The following is a 23,676-nucleotide window of genomic DNA, read 5'->3' as shown; positions in this document are numbered from 1 at the left end:
CATCTGTTCCAAGTCAGTTGTGCCCGCTGGAATGCCTCCTGTTCTGAGTCCGTACTCGGCACCAATCCTAGACCTTATTCCTGAGACACCAAGCTACTTAGCCAGCCCTGAAGACAGGAGCATGGAGGGAAGGACGGTCTGTGCTCTGAGCCCTGTCGGAACAGGGTCCATGCTCTGAAGGACTGTCCACCTGCTTGGATGTTCTGCAGGCTCTGTTGAAGAAAATTAAGGAAAGTTTATGTGGCTTTATAAAGAGAAAAAATGCGAGTTCAACAGGCTCTGAATTTTTACCCCTGGGTTACCAGACAAAGTTTCTCCAGTACCATGAGTTTTTTGTTGTCTTTGTTTTGTTTTGTTTTGTTTTCCCCTGAGAGATCACTTAGGTGATCTGGTACAAGCATAGGAACCTGGTAGAAACAATATTATGATCTAGGAGCTACTTCCAAGTACAGTCATTGTGTACTCTACTTATTTTAATTTGGAAGAAAATTAGAGTACAAGGTTCTGAGCAGGCTGAGGTATTTGTCCCACTTCCCCATCTGTGTGTGTCACTGTGATCAGCAGCACTGTGCTGCACTGCACAGTAATAGTCAGCCTCATCCTCAGGCTGTAGCCCAGAGATGAGCAGAAGCCCTGTTTTGGCCGAGGTGTCCTTGGAGCCAGAGAAGCGACTTGGAATCCCAGGTCCTAGCTGTGTACTTGAGGTGTAGTACAGGAGATACTGGGGAGGGGGTCCCTGGCTTCTGCTGATACCAGAATATGTTATAGCTGCTGACATTGAAGCCACTGCTCAGGGTGCAGGTGAGTCTGGCTGTTGTTCCCGGAGATGCAGAGAGTGAGGGTGGTTGGGTCAGCACAGGCTGGCACAAAGATCCTGCAAATACAGACACTCATGGGTGATGGAATTATAAGTGGGAAAAACAAAACAAACAAACAAACAGAAAACAAAAAGCCTCAAAATCCTGAACATGGAAAATGGCATATGGGGCCCCCTATGTCCCTGAGGCCTTTCCCTACCTGTGCAGAGAGAAAGGAGCATGAAGATGACAGGAATCCAGGCCATGGTGACACAGACTCCTCTACCCTGTGTCACAGGCAGGGCTGTCCACCCATTGACAGCCCAGCCCCTCCCTGAGCCCTGGTGGTGGAGCTCAGTTCACACCACACATTCAGGAGGATGGTGTTTGGTTTCACTCCCTGGGAAGAGCACAGGGAGGAAGCACTTGCTGAGACCACACAGTTCTCTTTCAGGGTACTCTGCCAAACCGGAGAAGACACAGCTGCTGAGTCCCCATCAAGGAGAGCACTGCCCAGTCTCCAGGTCATTTCCCTTGAGTGAATGTACCTCAGTAAACCTCCATATAGGGATTACAGGACAGTCCCACATCTCCTCCTGCTGGTCACAGGTTGCAGCAGTCCCTGTGTCCCAAAACCCTGATTGCCCAGCTGATTTCTGCAGCTCCTTAATTCCCCGTGTATACACACATCCATCGTACAATTCTTAGTACGTTTCTCCTGTTCTCTGAAAGTACATACTTCCAAGGGTCTTTAGTAAGCCACGATGGCGTAAGACAAAGGAACAATTAACAATTTATATGCACAGATTTGCATGTTTCCAGACTCAAAAATACTTTCCTAGGCTTCTCTTATACCTAAGGACACATTTTGCTGTCAGATGTGCAAAAACAAATGGAGATAAAGCAAAAATGATAACATACACAGTTCAAAGTGCTGTCCTGATACTGTGCTGCTGGGTGTAGTTCCCAGGGAAGGAGCTGGATGGCTTCCCTCCTGCTTTCTGAGTGGTGCACAGTTTTGTAGAGTCTCCATGAAAAATAAATGCTGAATGTTAGTTTGCTTTTCTTTCTTTTTTAATATAAAACTGAAAATCGTCTTCAGATTTCCTTTATCAGTCAAAGCAGGTACTTATATGTTTCATAAAAGCTAAGTGGTGTAAAGAGAATTTTCAACGGTTGGGGACAGCTGTACTATGATTCTAATGCTTGTGTTTTCTTCCTGTAAGTTCTCACTCCTGGAGAAGGCTTGGTCCATGGGATGTGGAAATATGTGCATATATAATTAGTTAGAGGACATTCTAGAAAATGCTGAATGAACCACATGTGCATCAGATCAGGTGATACAGAGCCAGGGTTGGGGGGATCATCTGAGCTGCTTTGAGGAAAGCATATGGGCTGTTTTAAGGAAAGGCATAGACATGGGATTTTGTAGGAATACACTTGCTCAGTGTCATATTCTAAAGAGGACAATGCAGAAAACATTTCAAAACATTGTATTGAAAATGTTAGTGGAGATTTCATTTTATTAAATGATGGGTAGAAAAAATAAGTAAATAAATAAATACACATAATGGCTTTTGTTGTCTTCACTAAAATTTACCCAGCAAAAGTTTAATATATACCACCACTGCATCAAAAACTAATGATGTATTTTATGGTGACTGACATAACACAATAAAAATTTAAAAAATAGATTTTAAGAACTGAGTTTATATTCCCAAGTTTATATGTTCTACTCATCTGTCTCATACATTTTTTGGCAGGAGTTTGTTTTAGGTGTCATAAAATTTCTTTGTATTAAAAAAATCACTACCTATATTTTTTATGCTTGTCATAGTTCAGTAGACGTTAAATGTGGATGTTAGTGTTTTCCAGATATTTTCAATGTCTGAGCAGTTGCTTCCATAAACCTTCCCTTCCTCAGTATCCCAAAGATCCAGCTCAGCTTTCAGTGCTTAAGTATTCTCCAAACATCTATCTTCAAAGGCCTTCTACTAAATTCCTGTGATGAGGACCATCTGCCTCCCTCAGATACTCTGTCCTAAAGGCAGGCAGAGGGATCTTCCTGACTGAGCTCAGGCAGGCACCTCCTATAGTGACTCTCCCACTGCTCTTGGCAGAAAACACAAACCCCTCCTTCCCCAAAATGACCTTCATGCTCTGGCCCCACCCACCATAAAGCCCCACTCCTTGCTCTCTGATGCCCAAGTCCTGATCCCAGGGTCCTAGGATCTGGCTATGCATCAGGCTCTCTGCTCAGCAGGGTGAGTGCTTCCCCTCACTCTCTTCCTGCCTGCCTTTCTGCCTACTTGTGATCTCTGTTTGTCAAATAAATAAATAAAATCTTTAGAAAATTAAAAAAAATACAAAACCCTGAATTTCAGCCCCTTCCCTGGTCTCCAAGCCATGTCCTCCTCAGTCTCTGGGGAGATGGATTTTCACTTGTGATAATAGAAAAAACATGTACTTTGGAAACTCTGAGTGGCACTCCCTGGCTCTTTATTACTTCATATACACAAATCATCACAGATGGCTGAAGAGAATCTATAAATACAAATTATACACACACACATACACACACACACACACACACATAAACACACACATATATTTTCAAGAGGGGATAAATAAATAAAACATATTGATACATTTTTATATATTCAAGTTAAACTGTAGACAATAGATTATTAGACAAAGAACAGCTTTCACCCATATCCAACATGAGGTCAGGGATATGACTCATCTTGACTATCTCACCCTTTTTTGTCCCTTGTTTTACTCCCTTTCTGAACATGACTTCCTTCCCAAACACTCCGTAATCCATGTGTGGTATATGAATCTCATGAAATTTAACATGTTACCTACATGTTCAATGTTCCAAAAGATTTGTGCAAAAAATCAGGGATGCCAACATTTCTCACATCAATATATGAGTGCTGTCATTTCCCACATCAACGTATGTGTGTTGTCATTTCCCAAATCTCAGGAGAAAAAAAGAAACTGAGCATCTCTAAGATTTCAGATATCATGAAATTCCCCGTAAAGCACAGGCTGGCAACAGAGGTATGCAGGACGTTAGGCAAAAGACCACCTGGTTCTCCTGGGTCACGCATCCTGACCCAAAGCCCTTTTTCTCATTGTCACCCAGAAATTATGGGGGTCATTTTGCTTCTGGAAACAAAGTAATTCCACTGCATTGGGTGACCAATAAATATAAAATATATGTTTTTTATTGATCTAATAAACATCCACAAAATCTAGGGCTTGAAGTCTTCTGATATCAGTAGGACAGGTAACAGTAGAAACCATAATCTGAGCTGTGTTTGATCCCATACAGGAGCATGGGAATGATCAGTAGGACGGGAACAGGGTTAAAGAGAATATTATTACATTTGCCCATGGACCAGGAGCTCTGTGTGACATTTGGTTGTATCAGCTCTATAACAGTGATAATCAGCCTCTCCTCATGATGAAGCCAAGAGATCATAAAAGAGTTCCTGATAACACAGTTGGGTCTGGAGAATGAGGTTCGAAATGCAGACAGTCTTTCGTGCTGTCTCAAGCACAAGCGTATGGGCTGTCTGAGCCTTGGTACCAATTTCATATGAATACTCAGAGTTTATTTTGTCCTGTGCAAATGATGGTAACCTCAAATATGGAATCATCAAGAGCCTCACAGGGGCAGTGACACATTCACATATGGGGGAGTTCCTGATCTGACGTCCCACTGTCTGACCTCACAGAAACTCTAATAATGTATGGAAAGTGAGCAGGACAAAGATCCTAACTGTGGGCTCAGGAAAACCCATTCAAGAGGAGCCCCATGTGCCCGCATGGTGTCAACTGTAGCAGTGACTCATTTATGGATCCCATTTCTGCAACTTCTCTGGGACACACTCTCCCTTTTCCAGCAATGATGCAACCTTCCCTACTGCTGGATCATAAGAGGATTCTTGGCTTCAAACACACAAGTTTTCCCTCTCCTTAACTTCACAACTGAAATCTCAGAGGCCCAGGAAGTATTCCAAGCCAACCCTCCCCAGGCCTGTGTTCTCACACAGCATCTCACCACCTAGAGCCTCACCCATGGGGCACAGGGAGCCTCAGCCAGTCCCTGGCACAGGAGCCTTGGAGGGAAGGGTAGGCCTGTCCTCTGACACCTGGAAGGACAGAGTCCATGCTTTGGAAGACTGTCTACCTGCTGGAATGGTCCCTGGGTTCTACTGGAGGTAAAGACAATGAAAAGCTAGTTTTTCTTATTTCAAGAGAGAGAGAAAAAAAAAAGTTAAGCTGCACAGAACTTGGTTCTATCCCATAGGAATATGCAGGAAACATGAGGGTCATCATGACATTGAAGTATTTGCTGATATTATTGTTCTGTTTTCCTTAGACCCATCATAAGCCAAATAGTAAATACAATCACAGTTTGTGTATACACATTTTAACAAGTTTTGAACTGTCATTGAACAAGACACTGAGCAGATGAAGTGTTCAGACCCAGTTCTTTATCAGCCTGTATCACTGTGGGAGGCACTGTAGTCCAATCAGACAGTAATAGTCACTCTCATCCTCAGGCTGCCGCTCAGAGATGAATTGAAGCCCTGCATTGGCTGAGAGAACTTTGGACCCAGAGAAGCAGCTGGGAACCATAGATAACATCTCCTTTCTTGAGTCTCAGTAGTACCAGAGATAGTGTTGGGGTTAGGGCGCTTTGTGGCATCTGCTCGAACCAGTAAATGTACTAGCTCCCAACACTTAAACCACTGCACTGGGTGAGGTGAGTCTGACTGTTGTTCACCTAGCTGCAGAGAGGGAGGGTAGCTAGGTTAGCACAGGCTGGGACAGAGAGTCTGCAAACACAGACACTCATGGGTGATGGGGCAACGAGATTGGGAGTTTCTTGGTCTTGAGGCTGATACTGTCTGGGAGCTCACCCAAAAGTCTGATTTGCCCTTACATGAGCATAGAGGGAGGAAGAAAAGGCGAAAGGTTTGGTTTGGGCCATGGTGATATAGCCCCTAGTCTCCACAGTTGGGTTGTGTTGTCCCAGCCTTGTCTTTTCCTTCTCACATTCCCCAGGGAAAGTAATTTTTTTTAAACAAATTTGCACCCCATTACAGACTCTGTCAGTTCCATGTGATCAGTGATTCAGGACCTGAGAACAGAAGAACCTGAGGACATTTCCTGCTCTGAGTCAGACCCAGAAGGGGGTGGAGGGAGCAGCTGTGGGGATACTCACAGGACCCTGCATAGGAGCTTCTGCCTGGCCCTGAGGGAACAAGCTATTGTATTTCATTAAGAAGTACAGAGGGCAGCTCAGTCTCTGCCAAGCTTTGAGGGCAGGGACTCTCCCAACTTGAGGGTCACCTTGAATGGCCCAGAGAGATGCACAGTGCCCCCTGATGGTTATGTGCCTCCCTGCAGAGTCCTCAGTGTCCTGAGGTTAATGTCTATACTTGTGACACCAGCATTCAACAGTGACCTGAACTGTGAAGCACCATCTTGGGTCTAATTTAAAGAACATGGATACACGTCTGTGATTTGAGAGTCCTGAAACATTCAGGGAACAGTTTTCCAGAAATAAACACTCCTGTGAATATGATATGTAAAAAAAAAAAAAAAGGAACATATGGAAGAATGAGATTATCTCACCCCTGGGACATTTAGGGATCTCTTCACAGGAAGGTTTCACAATATGTCTCAGGAGAGGAGTAACAGTGTTCTCCAAATGGGTTCACAGAAGAAAAAAATCAAAACAGGGTGTGAAGATTCTCAAACCTTGAAGGGACACAGCAATTTCACAGAGTGGGGAAACCATCTGGTGACAGCATGCCCAGGGGAACAAAAGGGTGGACACAACAGGGCAGAACTGGGGAAACTATGTGGTCGGGGAGGAACAACTAAAATAGGAAAATATGAGGTAAGGATGCAGGTGGTTGTGCTCACAGGAGATGCTCAGGACTGTGGAACATGAGGAACTCAGGGAGAGAAGGAGGAAGGGTAGAGTTTGATGTGGGCATTTCTGTTTTTACTGGCCCATTAGATGGTGCTAGTGGAGCACTAGATAATAAGATGCTTCCCTGTTCATAAAAGAGTTGAGGACCTGAAGCATAGGTAGAAATAGTGAATTCCAAGCTCAGAAATGGTGGGCCTTGACCCTGAGTGACAGAAGGTCATGACCACTGCCTGACGCTGGTGTCCAGGCTGGGGAGCAGTCCCTGGTGCAGAAGTGGACACGTAGGAGGGACAGGATCCTGGAACACAACTCTGTGCACCATCCCTGTGTCCAAAATAGGTGAAAAGAGTCCTGGAAGCAGAGTCCTTCAGTCTGGGCTGGCTCCTGTGTTCAGTCCCTTCACTATTCCTGTAGTATGTATGTTAGTGACATCCTACCTTCTCCTCAGGCTCCAAGTGATTAGCTGGGTGTCCATTCAGGTAAGACCAGCCCCTTTTTGTCTTTCCTGTATAAATGTTCCAGGGAAGGCTGAAGACAGTGAAGATCTGTCTGGTAGTGATTTTTGTAGACCTTCATACCCCAGGGGTATCTCAGGAAGAGTCACAAGGATCCATGAGTGTGGAGCATCCAGGGTCATGCTGAAGTGCGTGGCACAGTAGACATAAAGGAGAAGTGGGAATGGAGAAGAACTCAAACTTCTCACCTGATCTACATATCCCCTGGACTTCCAGCCCCAGGGAGGCAGAACTGCAGACTCTCTCTTATTCCCCTCAAACTCTGGGGAAGGAACACTACATTCTGGTCCCCACTCCTCAACTCCATTTCCTCTACTTGGTATCTGTCATGAGGAGCAGGCTAGGAGGACCCACCTGATCACTGAGGTCCTGGAAATGAAGTAAGCTAGACATTAGGCCCACATTCAGGCAGGAGCTGCTTTCCAAGCTGACATCATCCCACATCTCACACGGCCCCTCTGCTCCATTCCTGTGCCCCCTAACTGATAGGAGGGCGGTGAGCCCAGAGCACTGAAGCCTCCATCTCCACTGGTATGGATCCCCTTTCTACTATCTATGGAGAACAGGCCACACATGGGCCCTCCTTAGGCCTCAGCCTCATGTCCACACTGAGCTCAGAATCCCCTGTGGTGGCTCCTGACTGAGGTCTGTCTCCAGCTGTCTCCACTGCTCCAGTGCTGTCTCCATTGTTGGGGTGAAGAAGGGTGTCAGCTGCAAACCCAGTTCAGAGAACAAAAGGACAATGCCACACTGCAGTTGACCAACAAGTAACCCAATCCCATGACCTGCAATCATGACCCAAGACAAAGTCGAGTTGGACACTCAACCAAGCAAGCTCCCAGGTGTCCCTAGATTTTTTTTGTTTGTTTTTTGTTTGTTTGTTTGTTTGTTTGTTTAGAATGTTATATTCTTGGAATCATATGGAGTATAGCCGATTCAGGTTGGCTTCTTAAACACTGAGCAATATGCACCTAAATACACTCTATGTCTTTTCATGGCTTGAAGGCTTAGATCTTCTTAGCACTGATCAATAGTTTGTCGTTTGGTTGCACGTCAGTTTATTCATCCATCACTTCTGGAAAGTCACCTCAGTTGGCTGCTTCCAGGTTTGGGCAGTTATTAATAAAGCAGCTATCAACATCCTTGTGCAGGTTTTTTGTTCACATTGTTTTGAACTCCTTTCAGTAAATACCAAGAGGTATGGTTGGTGGATTGTTCAATTTAGAAAATGTTTACTTTTAAGGAAACAGTCAAGCCTTTTTTCCAAGTGACTGTACAATCTGTACTCCCACCAGTAGTGAAAGAGAGTTCCTGTCACTAGAAGTCCTGGACAGCCTTTGGTGTCATCTGTGTTTGGATTTTATCCATTTTCATTTGTATATAACACTATCTCATTGCTGTATCATTTTACAATTCTCTACTGATATATGATGTTGAATATCTTTTCTCAAGTGTGTTTGCCATCTGATTGTCATAGTTTTTCAGATCATTTGCGTTTGTTTACTTCAATTCTTCCTTCCTTCCTTCCTCCCTTCATTCCTTCCTTCCTTTCTTTCTTCCACCCTTCTTTTAATATTTTATTTATTTGACAGAGAAAGACACAGGGAGAGATGTAACACAAGCAGAGAGAGAGAAAGAAGCAGGCTTCCCCCTGAGCAGTGAGCCTGATGTGGGGCTTGGTCCCAGGACCCTAAGATCATGACCTGAACCAAAGGCAGATGTTTGACTACTGAGCCAATCAGGAGACCCTTATATTTTTTATGATTCAAAGCCTTATTTTTTTAAACAAATAATAGATATTTCCTTAAATCACTTTCAATTTGCAGTAGAAACAAATGTGGGAAAGGAAGCCTCTGTCTCATGTTTCCTCATTATCGCAATCCTTTGCTACAGGATGGTATGTGTGACAGGTATGCTGTGACTTCCCTGAAATAAGTAGAGACATATCCTAATTTAATATTACTCTCCAGAGCTACAGGGATGGTTATTACCCCTCACCCTGCCCCTAAGGACTCTTGTAACTATCTCAGTAAATCTTCATGGATCATGCAGTAGCCATTACCACGCTCTATTCCTATAACAGTTAGACATTCCTCGCCCCTATCACTTCCTGAAAAACTATCACTGAAATTGATATATTTTTTTTTCCATAAGGATGATGGAGAACGCTCTCAGGGGCACCAGCAGGTCAGGAGTGAGGGTGCATAATGGGGCACAAGAAGGATTTGTACTGTGATATAGTTGCAATAAGCTCAGCCCCTTCTGTGCAGAGATTGGAGCTGGGATTTTTTTTTATAATCCAGAGGGTGGAAATCCGAGGACTAACTCATGGAACCATGCATCAGTCAGTCATTGAATGTGGTCTGCCTGAATTAGTGAATTAGTGACTTAAAATTAGTGACTTTGAGTGAATTAGAATCAGTGACTTTGAGTGAATGCTTACCCAAGGACAAGACCCATAAAAGCGTTCAGTTGAGACAGGTTGGTAAATGACAGAGATACAGGGAAGCCACCACTATATGATGACAGCACAGCCCTTGCACTGCTCCAATCCCCAAGCTTCATAACATGAGTCATAAGAACAGCTCCTCCTGGATGTTTTTAATCACTTACACTGTGGGAAACATGTAAGGTATCATTTGCTGTTGTGAATGACAGGACCTGCTGCTGAAGTTAATCTCAAGGATACACAGAATGCAAATATGTCTTCACTTCCACTACTCATTCTAGATTCTTCTCCAATTCTGAGCAGAACTTGGCTAATCCCTGTGGTATATCTGGTGGGTTTCCTCAACCAAATTTCTTGAGAAGACCGAGCCCCTTCACTTTGTCCTCTTAGAGTTGTGTTTTTGGATCCCATGGAGGTCACCTACAACACTTCATTGACCTCATAAACACTAATCTAGGTAACAGCACCAGGCCTCCACAAGTGACTATGGATGGTAAACATGAGCAGTTGTAGGCCACAGACAGGGATAGGCAAGAGATGCATCATAGGGGTAGTGGAGGAAGACTAGCCTATCACATCTTAATTTAAAAGAAACTCGTGGTGTCATAATGTTCGTATTTAGCTGCAGAGATTTTTGTGAGAATAACTTTTACAAAGAGTTTGGACTTTGAACTAGTAGTTTTCTACATTTATGTAAAATGCAAACCTTTAATCACTTCTTCTGCCCAATTCAGTGGCACTACGCACTCTTACAATGCTGTGCGCCACCACTACTATCCATTTCCAGACCATTCTCATAAATCCAAACGGGAACTGTGTACCCATTAAACAAAGCCCCATTCTTCCTTATCCAGAAGTGAATGGCATAATATGCAAAAGAGGTATTTCAGAAAAATCCAATGATCCATGAGCTCATGGCAACACAAGAAGGAGCAGAGAGCAGCTCCCCTGGTGGCTCTTGGGAGATGTGGCTTGACCCAAGCAAAAGGTGTGTTTGATCTAGAATGACCATGTTGTATACTGCCCACCTCAGGCTAGAAGAGTATTGTGTCTTTTGTCAGTGTGTTTGATATCCCCATCTTTCTCTCCCAAAATGTTTAAGGAATCCACAATGAGAGCCTGAGATTCTTACTGGGATAGTGGGTACATGACTCATGCTATCTGTTGCCCTCTCCACAATCCCTGGAAGCTCAACTCCAGAGAGCACACAAAGGTCATGTTTTCAGGCCATTCTTCCCTGGAGGTCAAGGGGAATTGTACCAATCAATGTTGGATTCTTCTTGCTAATATGCTCCAGATTGTGTCTCTATATTAATACATGGAATTGTCCTGAAATTTTCTTTTACAAACATTTTATTTATTTATTTGACTGAGAGAGAGCACAAGTAGGCAGAGTGGCAGACAGAGGGAAATGGAGAGCCTGAGCCGGGAGCCTGATGTGGGGCTCGATCCATGGACCCTGGGATCAGGATCTGAACCAAAGGCAGGTACTTCACTGACTGAGTCACCCAGGTGACCTGAATTTTCCTGTTGTTCCTGTTGGGTTGTGTGTCATGGATTTTCTAGGATTAGAAATGCGTTTGGGCCACATGCTCTCTATTGAAAAATTCTTGGAACTTGTCTTGCATATTTGTGAGCATTCTCTCATGATGCCTTCTGTTTTGCTTGTTCTCTGAAAGTATTTTATTACTGATTATATACTGCACATTATATGAGATATATATGTGTTATATAAACATATCAATATATTAACATGTAATATAAATATTATATACCCTCATTCATATGTATATACACGCACACACACAGTTATATTTTTATTTTGTATGCAGACTCCCAAACTCTGTAAATGGTGAGACCAGCACAGTCTGACCTGGAAGTAGAGAGAGTGGTATGACAAATGGGATGCCAGAACACTTGTGCTGGGCTCCTGGAGGAAAGATAGTAAAAATTTGTCCTGTCCATCCTTTCATATGCCCAAAGGACCTCACTGGCCAGGGACAAATATGTAGGCCAGGGGGAGATGCCTTCAGAACTCAGCTGTTGAAGCCTCACTTTTAGCCTTGTGACCCCTCTTCCCTACTTTTCTACTATTCTCTCCACCGAGTATCTTCCTGATCCAGATTCTTCATGCAAATATGTTTGCTCTGTGTGAGGTCCATCTGTGTGTGCCTGGCCTCAGGTGTGGAGAAGTACACCATGGGTGTGGAGTAAGTAATTCCATGTGGGGGAGGGAGTCAGTCTAAGGCCTCATGTGTCTCCTGTGGTGCAAGTGTGGAACAGCCATACTGCAGCAAGGACCTTGCTTGCCTTAGGATATGAGAGCTAGACAGGGATATTCCTGCTGGCCCAACTCAGAACACTGTCCTCTCAGAGCTGAGTATTTATACCTGTTCTTTGAAACCTCTGCATGAGAATGTGTCTCTTCTCTTTCCATTTATTCACTTATACAACAAGTGAACAACATGGATCACAGACATCTACTTAAACCTTATACAGCCCTATACTCTTACATTTATGGGATCCTCAAATCTTTCCATTTTTTTTTTCCCAATGAGAGCCCCTGGAGTTGACTCATGAGCTCCTTGGCTCCCTGCCATCTGTGTGTGTGTGTGTGTGTGTGTGTGTGTGTGTGTGTGTGTGTGTTTGTGTATGCTCATGCACAATCATGTGTGTGGTGGAGTTGCACTGGTGTGCTTGTGTTTGTTTTAAAGGATTCATCACCTTCTGACACTATAAGGTGCTCCATGTTCATCCTGTGAAATTCTTGATCTGGGCATTAAATCATTTTTTTTAAGTATGTATGTATGTATGTATTTATTTATTTATTTATTTTACAGAGAGAGAGAGAGATAGGAAGAGATAGGGAGAGAGAGAGAGAGCGAGCAAAAGAGAACACAAGCAGGGGAGGGACAGAAGGAGAGGGAGAAGGAGGCTCCCTGGCTCAGCAGGGAGCCTGATGCCGGCTTCCATCCCAGGACCCCACAGTCATTATCTGAGATAACCTACTGAGGCACCCAGGTGCCCCTGGGAATTAAATCTTTCTCCAAAGAAGTCTGCATCTCTTCCCAGTAGAGTGGTATTAGAAAGAAAAATGTGGGGAAATGTATCTCTTGGCTACGGGGTGCCATTGCTTCCAGCCCCATTAAGCTGACAGACATATGACATTTAGATAAGTCAATTAACCCAGGAACATGCACACAGTGCTAACTAATCCCACATGCCATTATCTGACAGCATCAAACTAACCATGATTTCAAACTGCCATCTCTGTAATCCGTGACCAAACACAGGCTTCACTCAAGTGTCCTCCCTTGCTTGTATCTGAATTCCCTTTCCAAAAGTGAGGAATCTGGTTCCACCTCCATCCACCCACTTACTTACTTGTTCAATTCCTGTACATATCACACACCAAAAAATAATCCATATTCCCCTGGGGACACAACCTTATCTACTACAGCACAGCACTCACGTGCAGTCTCCTATGACTTTCCACAGAGCGGTTCCACTCAGGTTCACAGTCACTCAGCTCAGCAGGTTTTCCTCAAGCCTGGCACTGAGGTGGATTCAGAGGTTTTTGCTGAAGGCAGATGGATTTTTTTACATTCCACATTCCACCATGGACCCAAAAATTCCTAAAAGATGTTTTTTGTTGTTGTTGTTTTGTTTTGTTTTCAATTCATATAATAAGTTTCTGTCAGGGGGCTGTATAGTGTTCAGTGGATTCTGGCCTTTCCATGACTTTACAATATCATAGAAAATAGTTCCCTTGATCAAAAACATATTCCTTTCATCACACATTCAACTTGTTTTCTTCCTTTTGCCCCTCTGGAAACAGCAGGTATTTGTTCTCTCTCTCTTTTTTTTCCCTCTTCCAATATGTGATGTAATTACGATCGTACTATGAAAATTACCCTGTTTTGTAAATGTTCCACCTTACATGGTGCCTGGTTTGGGGGATTATATCTGAACCTGGAATAAAGGTTCAGATGTATGCCAATTTTGGATCTCTTTCAGTTTTTTGTAATAATGAATAAGCTTATGTAAACATTTACTTTCAGGTTTTTCTCTATGGAGTTTTAAAATAATTTTATAACTGTAAATTGGAATCTGTTTCACAAAAGTCAGAATACATGACAAACCAACCAGGGATCCTGGGTGGCTCAGTCAGATAAAATTCTAACTGTGATTTCATTTCAGGTCATGGTTTTGAGATTGGGAGATTGAGCTCATGTTCTGGCTCTGATCTCAGTGAGGAGTGTGCTTGAGATTCCTTCTCTCCCTCTTCCTATGCCCGCCCCCTCTGTAAAGATTCCTAAGCAAATATTTTAAAGTAAACTACCAGCATTGGCCATATTCTTTCAGATATTAATAATAATAATAAAAAAAGTAAATAGATCTGACTTAGTCTTTCATGGCTACATAGGTAGAGCCAATGTCCCATGATACTATAAAGGACAAAAGAAATTGTTTCACTTAATTTACAATCAGATGGTAGATAGAAATATGAAACAGCCTAGAAGTAAAATGTCCTCACCTGATAAAGCCAAGAACTTTATGTTTACATGAAGACTTTGTCTAGGAATGTGTTGCTCTCAGTGACACTGAGGACAGGAGAGCCTCACTCCCAGGTGGTGCCCTGGATGGACCGGGGCCCAGGGCCTCAGCCAAAGGATAAGCAGAATCAGAGGCTAAGCTGAGGAGGAACAGCTGGTGTGTGTCTCCCTCTTTACAGATGAGTAGGTGGGTTCTTGTCTCACTTCCCCACAGACTTGGAGCACTGTGTGACCTCTGAGATTTTTGTCCCATTTTGTGCAGTAATAATTAGCCTCCTCCTCAGCCTGGAGCCCAGTGATGGTCAGGGAGCCGGAGCTGCCAGACTTGGAGCCAGAGAATTAATCTAGGATCCCTGAAGTTTAATTGCTGTTACCTTAAATGATGGTTTTGGGGGCTTTGCCTGGAAGGTGTTGGAAGCAGGACACGTATTCATCACCCCAATGTTGGAGCTGCTTCCGGTGCAGGAGATGGTAACCCTCGGGCCCAGGGTCCCAGACACAGAGGGAGGTTGAGTCAGCACAGACTGGGCCCGGCACCCTGGAAAGGGGAGAGAAACAGACAGGGTGACCTGTGGTCTAGAGACAAGGGGAGGAAGCAGGACCCAGATTTCTCCCCAAGGGCCCTTCCCCTGACCCTGCATCCCTTTGTTATAGCATATTAAATTCCTCTCAGTAAGATTTATTTAAACACAGTGACAATATATTTGTGAAGCTGCAGGTGGAATCTCTAGTATACAGTTCCCAGGTCTGTGTACATTGCAGAGAGAATATGGATGGGAAATTGTGTATAAAAGCATGGATGCAACAATAAACAAAAAGAAATTCCTTATGTTCTTGGTTGAATAAAAGTATATAAAGTTTTTCTGAAATACTTTTTTTTTTGGTCATGAGTTTAGTATTATGGGATTGTACAACAAAAAGGAGAGTCCAGGGACGCCTAGGTGGCTCAGTTGGTTAAACAGCTGCCTTCGGCTCAGGTCATGATCCCAGCGTCCTGGGATCGAGTCCCACATTGGGCTCCTTGCTCCGCAGGGAGCCTACTTCTCCCTCTGACTCTGCCTGCCACTCTGTCTGCCTGTGCTTGCTCTCACACTCTCTCTCTCTCTCTCTCTCTGACAAATAAATAAATAAATAAAATCTTTAAAAAAAAAAAAAAAGGAGAGTCCAACATGACATCTGGTGTGGCCCCAGGAGAAACCTCTACCTACAAATTGCAGAGCCTTCACAGTGATGGAATTACCGAACACAAACAGAGCTTCCAGGACACAGAAATTTGGGGTTGGACTCCACTTTCGAGTGGGGACAAAATTCGTCTGTATAGCTTGTGTCCAACATGTTTAGGAGAGAGTAAATGATCATGATGAGAGGAATTAATTCATATTAGCAATGCCACCTAAACCCAGATTTTGACAAATTTCCCACATCTGAGTAAAGGAAAGGCACAAATAAGAGGGACTATGGCCCTTAGGCTAGGGATCTTGTGGCACTAGCTTGGGACAGAAGATATTTCAGCAGAGATTCATCCTCTTTGGAGGTGTACTAGGTTGGATGAGGGGCTGATGGCCCATCCCTGAGATCACAGGAAGTGTGTGTCTTACAATGCTACAGGATCTGAGCTCCAGGGGAAGAGCCCTGATCTCGTAGTGATTAGCCTCAGGCACTGAATAAGGCCAGAGATGGTTAGGGACTGAGCTGCCCATGGGGACAGAGACTCCTCTGAGATTCCTGAGCATCAGCCTCATCCTAGGAGAAAATGTGCTCAGAGCACATCTTGGATGCCCTGGTGATGAGACCTCAATTGCATTTAACATCCCTGTGGTTTCCTTGTTGATGGGGGCTCTGACTCCTGGAGATTGTGACACAGAGGACATCTGGGTGAACATAGGTTGAGCATGCCTTCTGGATGGATAGGGAAGCCCAGAAATCACAGTCCTAGACACTTTACAATCAAAAAATGAAGAGAGAGATGTGTGTCTGTGTATGTGTGTGTGTGTGTGTCTGACCAAAAATGAGGTCAATTGAGCCACTGTGGCTTTTATACCTTCTACTGAAAGATGGCTCTTCAAGAATTTGGTTCTGTATTTATAGATCAATTTTCTCAAAGACAATCTTCGTGTAAGAGAAAATATTTAGTCCCCGAGGACTCAGATGAGAGCACACCCCTTAACACTTTACTGAGTCAGAAGTCCAGATCTGTCCAGTGACAAATACGTGGATTTTTTTTTTTTTATCATCTGTCCTTTCTCCAGTGAAGGGCATAAGAAGAACATAAAGCAAAGACTGCCTAATAGCTCAAAATATGTTATTTCACCTTGTAGATCTCTGGTGTTGTTTTGCTCCCAAGGCATATTTGGAAATCCCTGTGCAGCGGGTGACAAAGGTGAGAACCAGGGGAGCCCCAGACCTGGAGAAACACACCAGACTCTACTTCTTAGGCCCCATAGTTCTGCTTGAGCTCACCAAAATTTATGTGCCCTCCTGATCCTCAAGGTTGTGGTGGGAGTCTCCTTGCAAATCTTTCCCTTTCTTAAGGCTGTGCGATCCCATCCTTTGACATAACTCGGGATACAGCAGAACAAAACAGAGTGTAGGAATTTGAAAGGGCTTCATCCCTAGGATGACAAAGGAGCTGCTGCAAGGGGCAGGGAGATCAGAGACTGGGGAAACACCTGCGCCCACTGGTGGATGCAGTTCACATGTTGATCCTGGCTGGAGCTGTTGAAATGGTGAATGGAGCCCATTGGACATGACTCCTGTTTCCCCACTGCTCTGATCACTATCCCCTGAATTAGGTCCAGGCCTTGTGTCCCCTTATGTGTCCTCCCACCACCTCAGGACAGACTTTGCGCTCTACTCAGACTCCTCAGGGTAAGTCTTTCTATAGCTCCTATGGCTGATCTGTACTTGGTCAGGACTCACTGATTGTCTCTACACAAACTCCTCCTGGATCAGGTTTAAATACAGACCAATGTTGGATCTCCATAGACATATAGTTGCTTCTGTGCAAGACACTGGGTCTTTCCTTCTATGTGATTCTTCCCAGCTTCCAAAAGTCTCCACCTCTGACATTCCCAAAGCACTGAGGAGATGGAATGCACTTCTCATCATGTTGTGGGTAGAAGCCCCTGTGTGAATTCCCAAAGGGGTAACACACAAAATCTTTGTCACCTGTTACTCTTTTCACCTCCTTGAAACAACAGTTCTGTATACACTGTGGACAGTGATTCCCTCCTAGGATCTGTTCTCCAATCAAACAGACACAAGGACCCCAGCCATGTGAGTGTATGTGTACCATTGACCCCAAAGCACAGACGGCAAACATTCCAGAAGTTCTAGGAGAGCAGTACTGACAACTAAAGATGCTATGACAGGTTTTCAATGACATAGTTCATGTGTTGGTCACCACTGAAACAACCACATACGTAAAATAAGTGCATGTTAATGTTACACAGAATTCATCTCATTCAAACTGATTACATCTCAATATTAATGTCATTGTGCAGATTTAGTTAATGGCTGGTATACTTCTCCCAGGCCTGTGTTTATTGCAGGAAAAATATGGATGGAAATTGAGGTTAAAAACATAGATGGGACAGGGTCGTTTATGTTGTTCAGATGGTTGAGCATTTGCCCTTGGCTCAGGTCATGATTTCCAGGTCCTGGAATTGAGCCCCAAGTTGGGCTGCCTGTTTGGTGGGGAGCCTGCTTCTCCCTCTCCCTCTGCCTCTCCCTCTGCATGTCTTTTCTGTCTCTCTCTCACTCAAGTGAATAAATGAAATCTTAAGAAAAAAAATAAATGAAACAACAATGCAAATGGAATGTCTTCTATTCTTGCTTCAATAACAGTCTATGAACCTTTACTAATATAGTTTGATTTTTCTGATTCTGCGTATATGTATATTTTAGTCATCAGTTTTGTATCCTGGCTCTATTGCTGCAGGAAGGAAAGCTGAAGATGGTGTCCAGTGAAACCCTATGAGGAGCCTGTTCGTATGAATCCAAGAACAATCTCACTGATGGAATTACCACAGAAAATGCTTCTAGTATGGAGTGATTTGGAGTTAGACCTGCTTCACGGTGGGCACAGCTCTAGTCCTTGTACTTTGTGTCCAGCACATTCAGAATAGAACCATTATTCATTCAGCCACATATGGTCACTAGAGAAATGAATTTCTATTCCTCAAGGCCATTCTGACCCAGAATTTCATATCAAAGGTCTCACATGAGAGTGAATGAGAGGCAGAGAAAAGGACAGCTTTGTCCCTTAAGTCACAGGCCCTGTAGTACTGGGTTGGTACAGAAGAATTTTCAGCAGATGTCCAGGCTGGCTGTATCACTGGGGTAAAGGAGGGAGGGACAGCCTAGCCCTCTGAGAGTAATGCAGTTGACTGTGTCACATCTACATGAGTCTGGAGCACTGAGGCTGCTATCCCAGATTCAGTGTACTGATCAGTTTCAAGCACTGACTGGAGCCCTGAGATGGTTAGGACCTGAGCTGCCCCCACTGACAGAGACACCCCCTCGGATTCCTGAGCATCAGCCTCCACCCAGGTGTTCAGGGCACATCCTGGCTGCCCTGAAATCAGGGCCTTAGTTACAGTCAATGTCTTTGATGTTTCCTGGTGATGGGGATTCTACCCTATAGTGTTTGTGACAGTGAGACAACTGGGTAAGCACAGGTTGAGCTTGACTTCTGGAGAGACAGAGAAGCCTGGAAACTGCAGAGCCCAGGGCATTATACACTTGGAGAGAGGGTGTGTGTGTGTGTGTGTGTGTGTGTGTGTGTGATCGATTTATATATTAATATACCAGCTAATGTGTCATCAGTAACACAAGAGTCACACTTTGTAGCTTAAGATATGTGGATTACAGAAATGTGAAAATCAATATTTGCAGTTGATACAACAGTACTTGAGATCTTAGAAACTATATGCACATCTTTGTCCCACATTCTCGATGCAGGGCTCCTGAAACACTTGCCAAATCCAAAGTGACAAAATCACTAGGAGCATCTTTGTGCAAATGAGGTGACTGTGGGGATTCGTGGATGACTCCAGGATGGGGCTGGTCCACCAAAACATGAAACCATGTTCAGATGTTGGGAATATTCAGACCCCCATTATCCAGAAAGAGGAGAAGAGCAGAATGTGAATCAGAGATGACTACCTAAGCCTCAATAGTAATTCCAAATATGGGCTTTGAGAACCTTCCAGATTGGTGAACATACCCATACCCAGAGGGTGATGTACCATAACTCCATGAAGACAGAATCTCCTACACTTGGGATCTTCCCAGAACTTGCCCTAAGTGTCTCTTCATCTGACTGGTTATCAGTTTCCATCATATCCTTTAATGAATTTGTAAAGGGAAGGAAGGATTTCCTTGAGCCACTCTAGTAAATTAAGTGAATGAGGGGAGTATCATGGGAACCCCTCATTTGTAGCCAAGTGGGACATAAGTGGTGAGGAACCTAAAAGTAGCTATTGACATCAAAGTGGGGAGCATTCTACTGAGTCCTTATTCTGTGCATCTGACACCATCTCAGGGTAGGTAAGCTGTGTGTTAATTTGGGCTAAATTTTAGAATACCAAGCAGGTGTCACAGAAAATTGCTTGCTTTGGAAAAGAAAATCCACATGACAGTTGACCAAATGTGTCAGACATGAAATGTTTTACATCAGTAGTAATGGAGAAACAATGGAAATACAAGGAAAGAATGAGGTTTGTTTTAGTAAAATATTTATTATTTTTAATTTATTCCAGACCGTAGGGCATGTGCAATTGGACTCTATTCCCTCACCTGGGTGTGCATTTGGGACACTTGCAGTGTCTCAGGCAACACCACAATCTGTGAGCCACTCCTCCCTCCTCAAGGAAAGGTCTTTCATCAGAGAACTCTTCACTACATGAATTTCCACAGAAGTCTCAGAGACAAGGTCTCTAGTTCCAGGGGTTCTTATTGCTCACTTCTTCATTGTCTGAGACACTGAGGGTAATGAAATCTGCTCCCCCAGATACGAGCTCTAACACAGTAATAGTCAGCCTCATCCTCTGGCTGCAGCCCAGAGATAAGCAGAAGCCCAGCAGTTGCTGAGGTATATTTGGAGCCAGAGAAGTGGTTGGGGACCTCCAGATCCCAACCGTGAAATTGAGTCTGAGTAATAGTATAAGAGAAACCTGGAAGGACTCCCTGGCTTCTCTTGGCACCAGCTGAGGTAGTAGCTGCCAACACAGAAACCACTGCTCAGGGTGCAGGTGAGTCTGACCATTGTTCCCAGCAGTGCAGAGGAGGTCAGCTGGATTAGCACAGGTTGGGGCAGGGAACCTGCAAACACAGACATATCAGTGATGGGGAAATTGAAAAAAATGAATCATCAGAACATTAAGCACAGAAAGAGTGATGTTGGGACCACCTTGTTTTCCACGAGCTCTGTCGCAACCTGCAAATGCAGACACTCATGTATGCTGAGACAGGGGCCAGGTAAAGTTCCCTAGGGACTCAGCCAGAGAGGCTGACACTTGCTGGAGGTCAGTCCTGTGTCCCTGAGGCCCCTCCTTACCTGCAGAGTAGTATAGGAGCATGAGGAGGACAAGAGTGCAGGCCATGGTGACATAATCCCTGATGCCACAGTGGCTTGGGCTCAAACAGGCATTCTTTCTCCTCCACCCGCTGCCACAAGAGGGCCTGTTCATGTAAATGGGGTTCACCCAGGAGCTGCCTGGCCCCTCCCTGAGCCCTGTAGCTGGAGATTAGCTCATATCACACACTGAGGAAGATGGAGTTTTACTCACACTTGCAGAGAACACTGGAAGGAAGCATCTGCTGAGACCACGAAGAGCTTCCAGAGCTGAATGTCCTCAATGACTAGTCCTCACTGAGCAACTTTGTAGGGACTACAGGGAAGTTTCACAGTGCCCCCTGAAAATCTCACATGGAAAAATGAAAAATGAAATAAAAAATGGGGGAAAATACTTGTAGGAGATAATTCCTATTAAGAATAGATAAAATTAATACTTTCTTAAGAAGATCCAAAATTAGGGGCACAGTCAGTTAAGCCTCTGACTCCTGGTTTAGGCTCAGGTCATGATCTCAAGGTCATGGAATTGAACCCAGCATGGAACTCCATGCTCAGCAAGCATTCCACTGGGATTCTCTCTCTCTCTCTCTCTCTCCTTATGCTCCTCCCCTGCTCGCTCACTCTGCCTCTCTAAATTAATTTTTTTAAAAAATTAAAAAGGAAGATATACAATTAGTTCTACTTGAAATAATTTGAGTGAATAGATAAATTTTAATAGGAAAATGTGATTTTTTAGAAGCACTCTACAGAAATGCATATGTTACAGACATTTTCACAGGAGACATCTAACAAAGCTTCTGAGATAAGATGGTTCCAATTTCTTTGCTTCTTATTCTATTCTTCTATTATTAGGATGGAATATTTCTTAGTTCTTTTAAAAGTGTTATAACACTGATAAATACACATAGCAAATTACATTTCACAAAAATGAAAATTACAGACCTGTAACATTAAATATTGATACAAATACTGTATATGAAATATTAACAAAGAGGTATCAGTATCATAATAATAAATTGAAATACCATTATTAAGTGTGATTTGTTCCAAAGATGCAAATTTTGCTCCATATTAAGAACACATTTCATATCACATGCCATATCATTACATCAAGGGATACGGTCATATAGCCCCAATTGATCTTGAAAGAGTTTTTGACCAAATCACAAAAAAGAAATATGGAAAATATGGAAATATGGAAATACAAACAGATACATTTATAATAAAGTAATACCCACTCTCTCGCACAATTATGATGTAACCCTAAGTCCAGCATCTCAGTTTATGGTGTAGTGAAGGGGACCATTTTCGCAAAGATCAGGAAAATGCTAGAGATGACCCTCACATCCATTATTTTTCAACAGTATTCCGCAAGTATCAAAAAATACAATTAAGTAAACAAAATCAATGTTTAATACTTAGTATCGATGGTAATGGACAAGTAGTCATTCTTAAAGATGTAAATGGATGTCGTGGCATTAGATAAGCCAATGCCGGTGCAGACATGACCGCAGAGATCTCCCCAGTGAGTGATTAGTCACTGACTGTGACCAGTACTGCTGACACTTAATAACAGAGACATGATGGATGGAACAAGGACAACAGAGAAGATGAGTTGGCTCACTTGTCCAGATTGAAGAGAACCATGGAAATTTGAGGCACTGAGCATAATCTGACGTGATCATCTCTTCCCACACAGGCTATGTCTTAAGTGACATCAATCATTGCATTTGTGGAGCTTCTGCCCCAGAGCCAGCATAGCCCACACTGCTGACATTTCCGGTGCAGAAATCAGGGACCTTTATCCAAGTGACCAGTGCACTGAAACATGGTCTGTTAGTCCAGTGTCACTGCGTCTGCTCCTGATGCTGAAGAAAGAGCAGGTTCCGAGTGACCTCAGGGACTCCTTTCTGTAAGATTTGGCAAAGGCTCCTGCATAAGGGTCTGAAGGAGAGTCCCTAGGACATGGTGAAGACCCCACTGAGCTCTGTCTTCTGAGGTTCCATCAAGGGGATTATAGCTACAAGCTTTATTATTCTCTGAGCAGACTCTCCTTAGAGCCCCCTTCCTCCTTGTACATGTATTCCAGCTTCTCCTTTTCTACATGCCTCAACCATACCAGACCCCATAGGGGCAAAAAAGGGTAGGGGATGATCCACATTTGAAGCAGTGTGCAGAAGGAGCCAGAGCCAGGAGCTCACAGGGCAATGGGCCCTCACCGGTGGAGGCAGGTCACACATCAGTGAGGACACAGTTTGCCTGGTGCCCCTCTCTCCAGCTGAGTGGTTTGCCCACCATCTGGAGTCCCTGCTTCCACAGCTCCCCTGGTGCCCTCAGCACTCACCTCCTCCACCCTTGTCATACCCCTCTGCACACCAAGCAAAAGGTTATTTTTCACCATTGGCTTCCTGATGTAGTGACACAACCTCCCACGCCCCACCCCGTCAAAACCCTCAGATTGTTTTTCAGAGTCCATAGTCTCTCATGGTTCACCTCCCCTTCCAATTTCCCTCAACTCCCTTCTCCTCTCCATCTCCCCTTGTCCTCCATGTTATTTGTTATGCTCCACAAATAAGTGAAACCCTATGATAATTGACTTTCTCTGCTTGACTTATTTCACTCAGCATAATCTCTTCCAGTCCCGTCCATGTTGCTACAAAAATTGGGTATTCATCCTTTCTGATGGAGGCATAATACTCCATAGTGTATATGGACCACATCTTCCTTATCCATTCGTCCATTGAAGGGCATCTTGGTTCTTTCCACAGTTTGGTGACAGTGGCCATTGCTGCTATAAACATTGGGGTACAGATGGCCCTTCTTTTC

At 43.9% G+C, this 23,676-nt stretch overlaps 1 gene segment (V, D, J or C); it reads right to left on the bottom strand.

The window, feature by feature from the left end:
- Positions 1–7,865: 7,865 nt before the first annotated feature.
- Positions 7,866–20,878, bottom strand: LOC116882714. The segment is given in 4 exon segments: positions 7,866–7,979; positions 14,648–14,811; positions 20,291–20,597; positions 20,833–20,878. Coding segments are annotated over 4 exon segments (631 nt in total).
- Between the last annotated feature and the right edge of the window lie 2,798 nt (positions 20,879–23,676).

This window comes from Lontra canadensis, unplaced genomic scaffold (assembly GCF_010015895.1).
Source record: "Lontra canadensis isolate GAN:19392208 unplaced genomic scaffold, GSC_riverotter_1.0 scaffold87, whole genome shotgun sequence".
NCBI classification, from domain to species: domain Eukaryota; kingdom Metazoa; phylum Chordata; class Mammalia; order Carnivora; family Mustelidae; genus Lontra; species Lontra canadensis.
The sequence above is the reverse complement of the archived record's forward strand: the minus strand, read 5'-3'. Positions and strand labels throughout refer to the sequence as shown.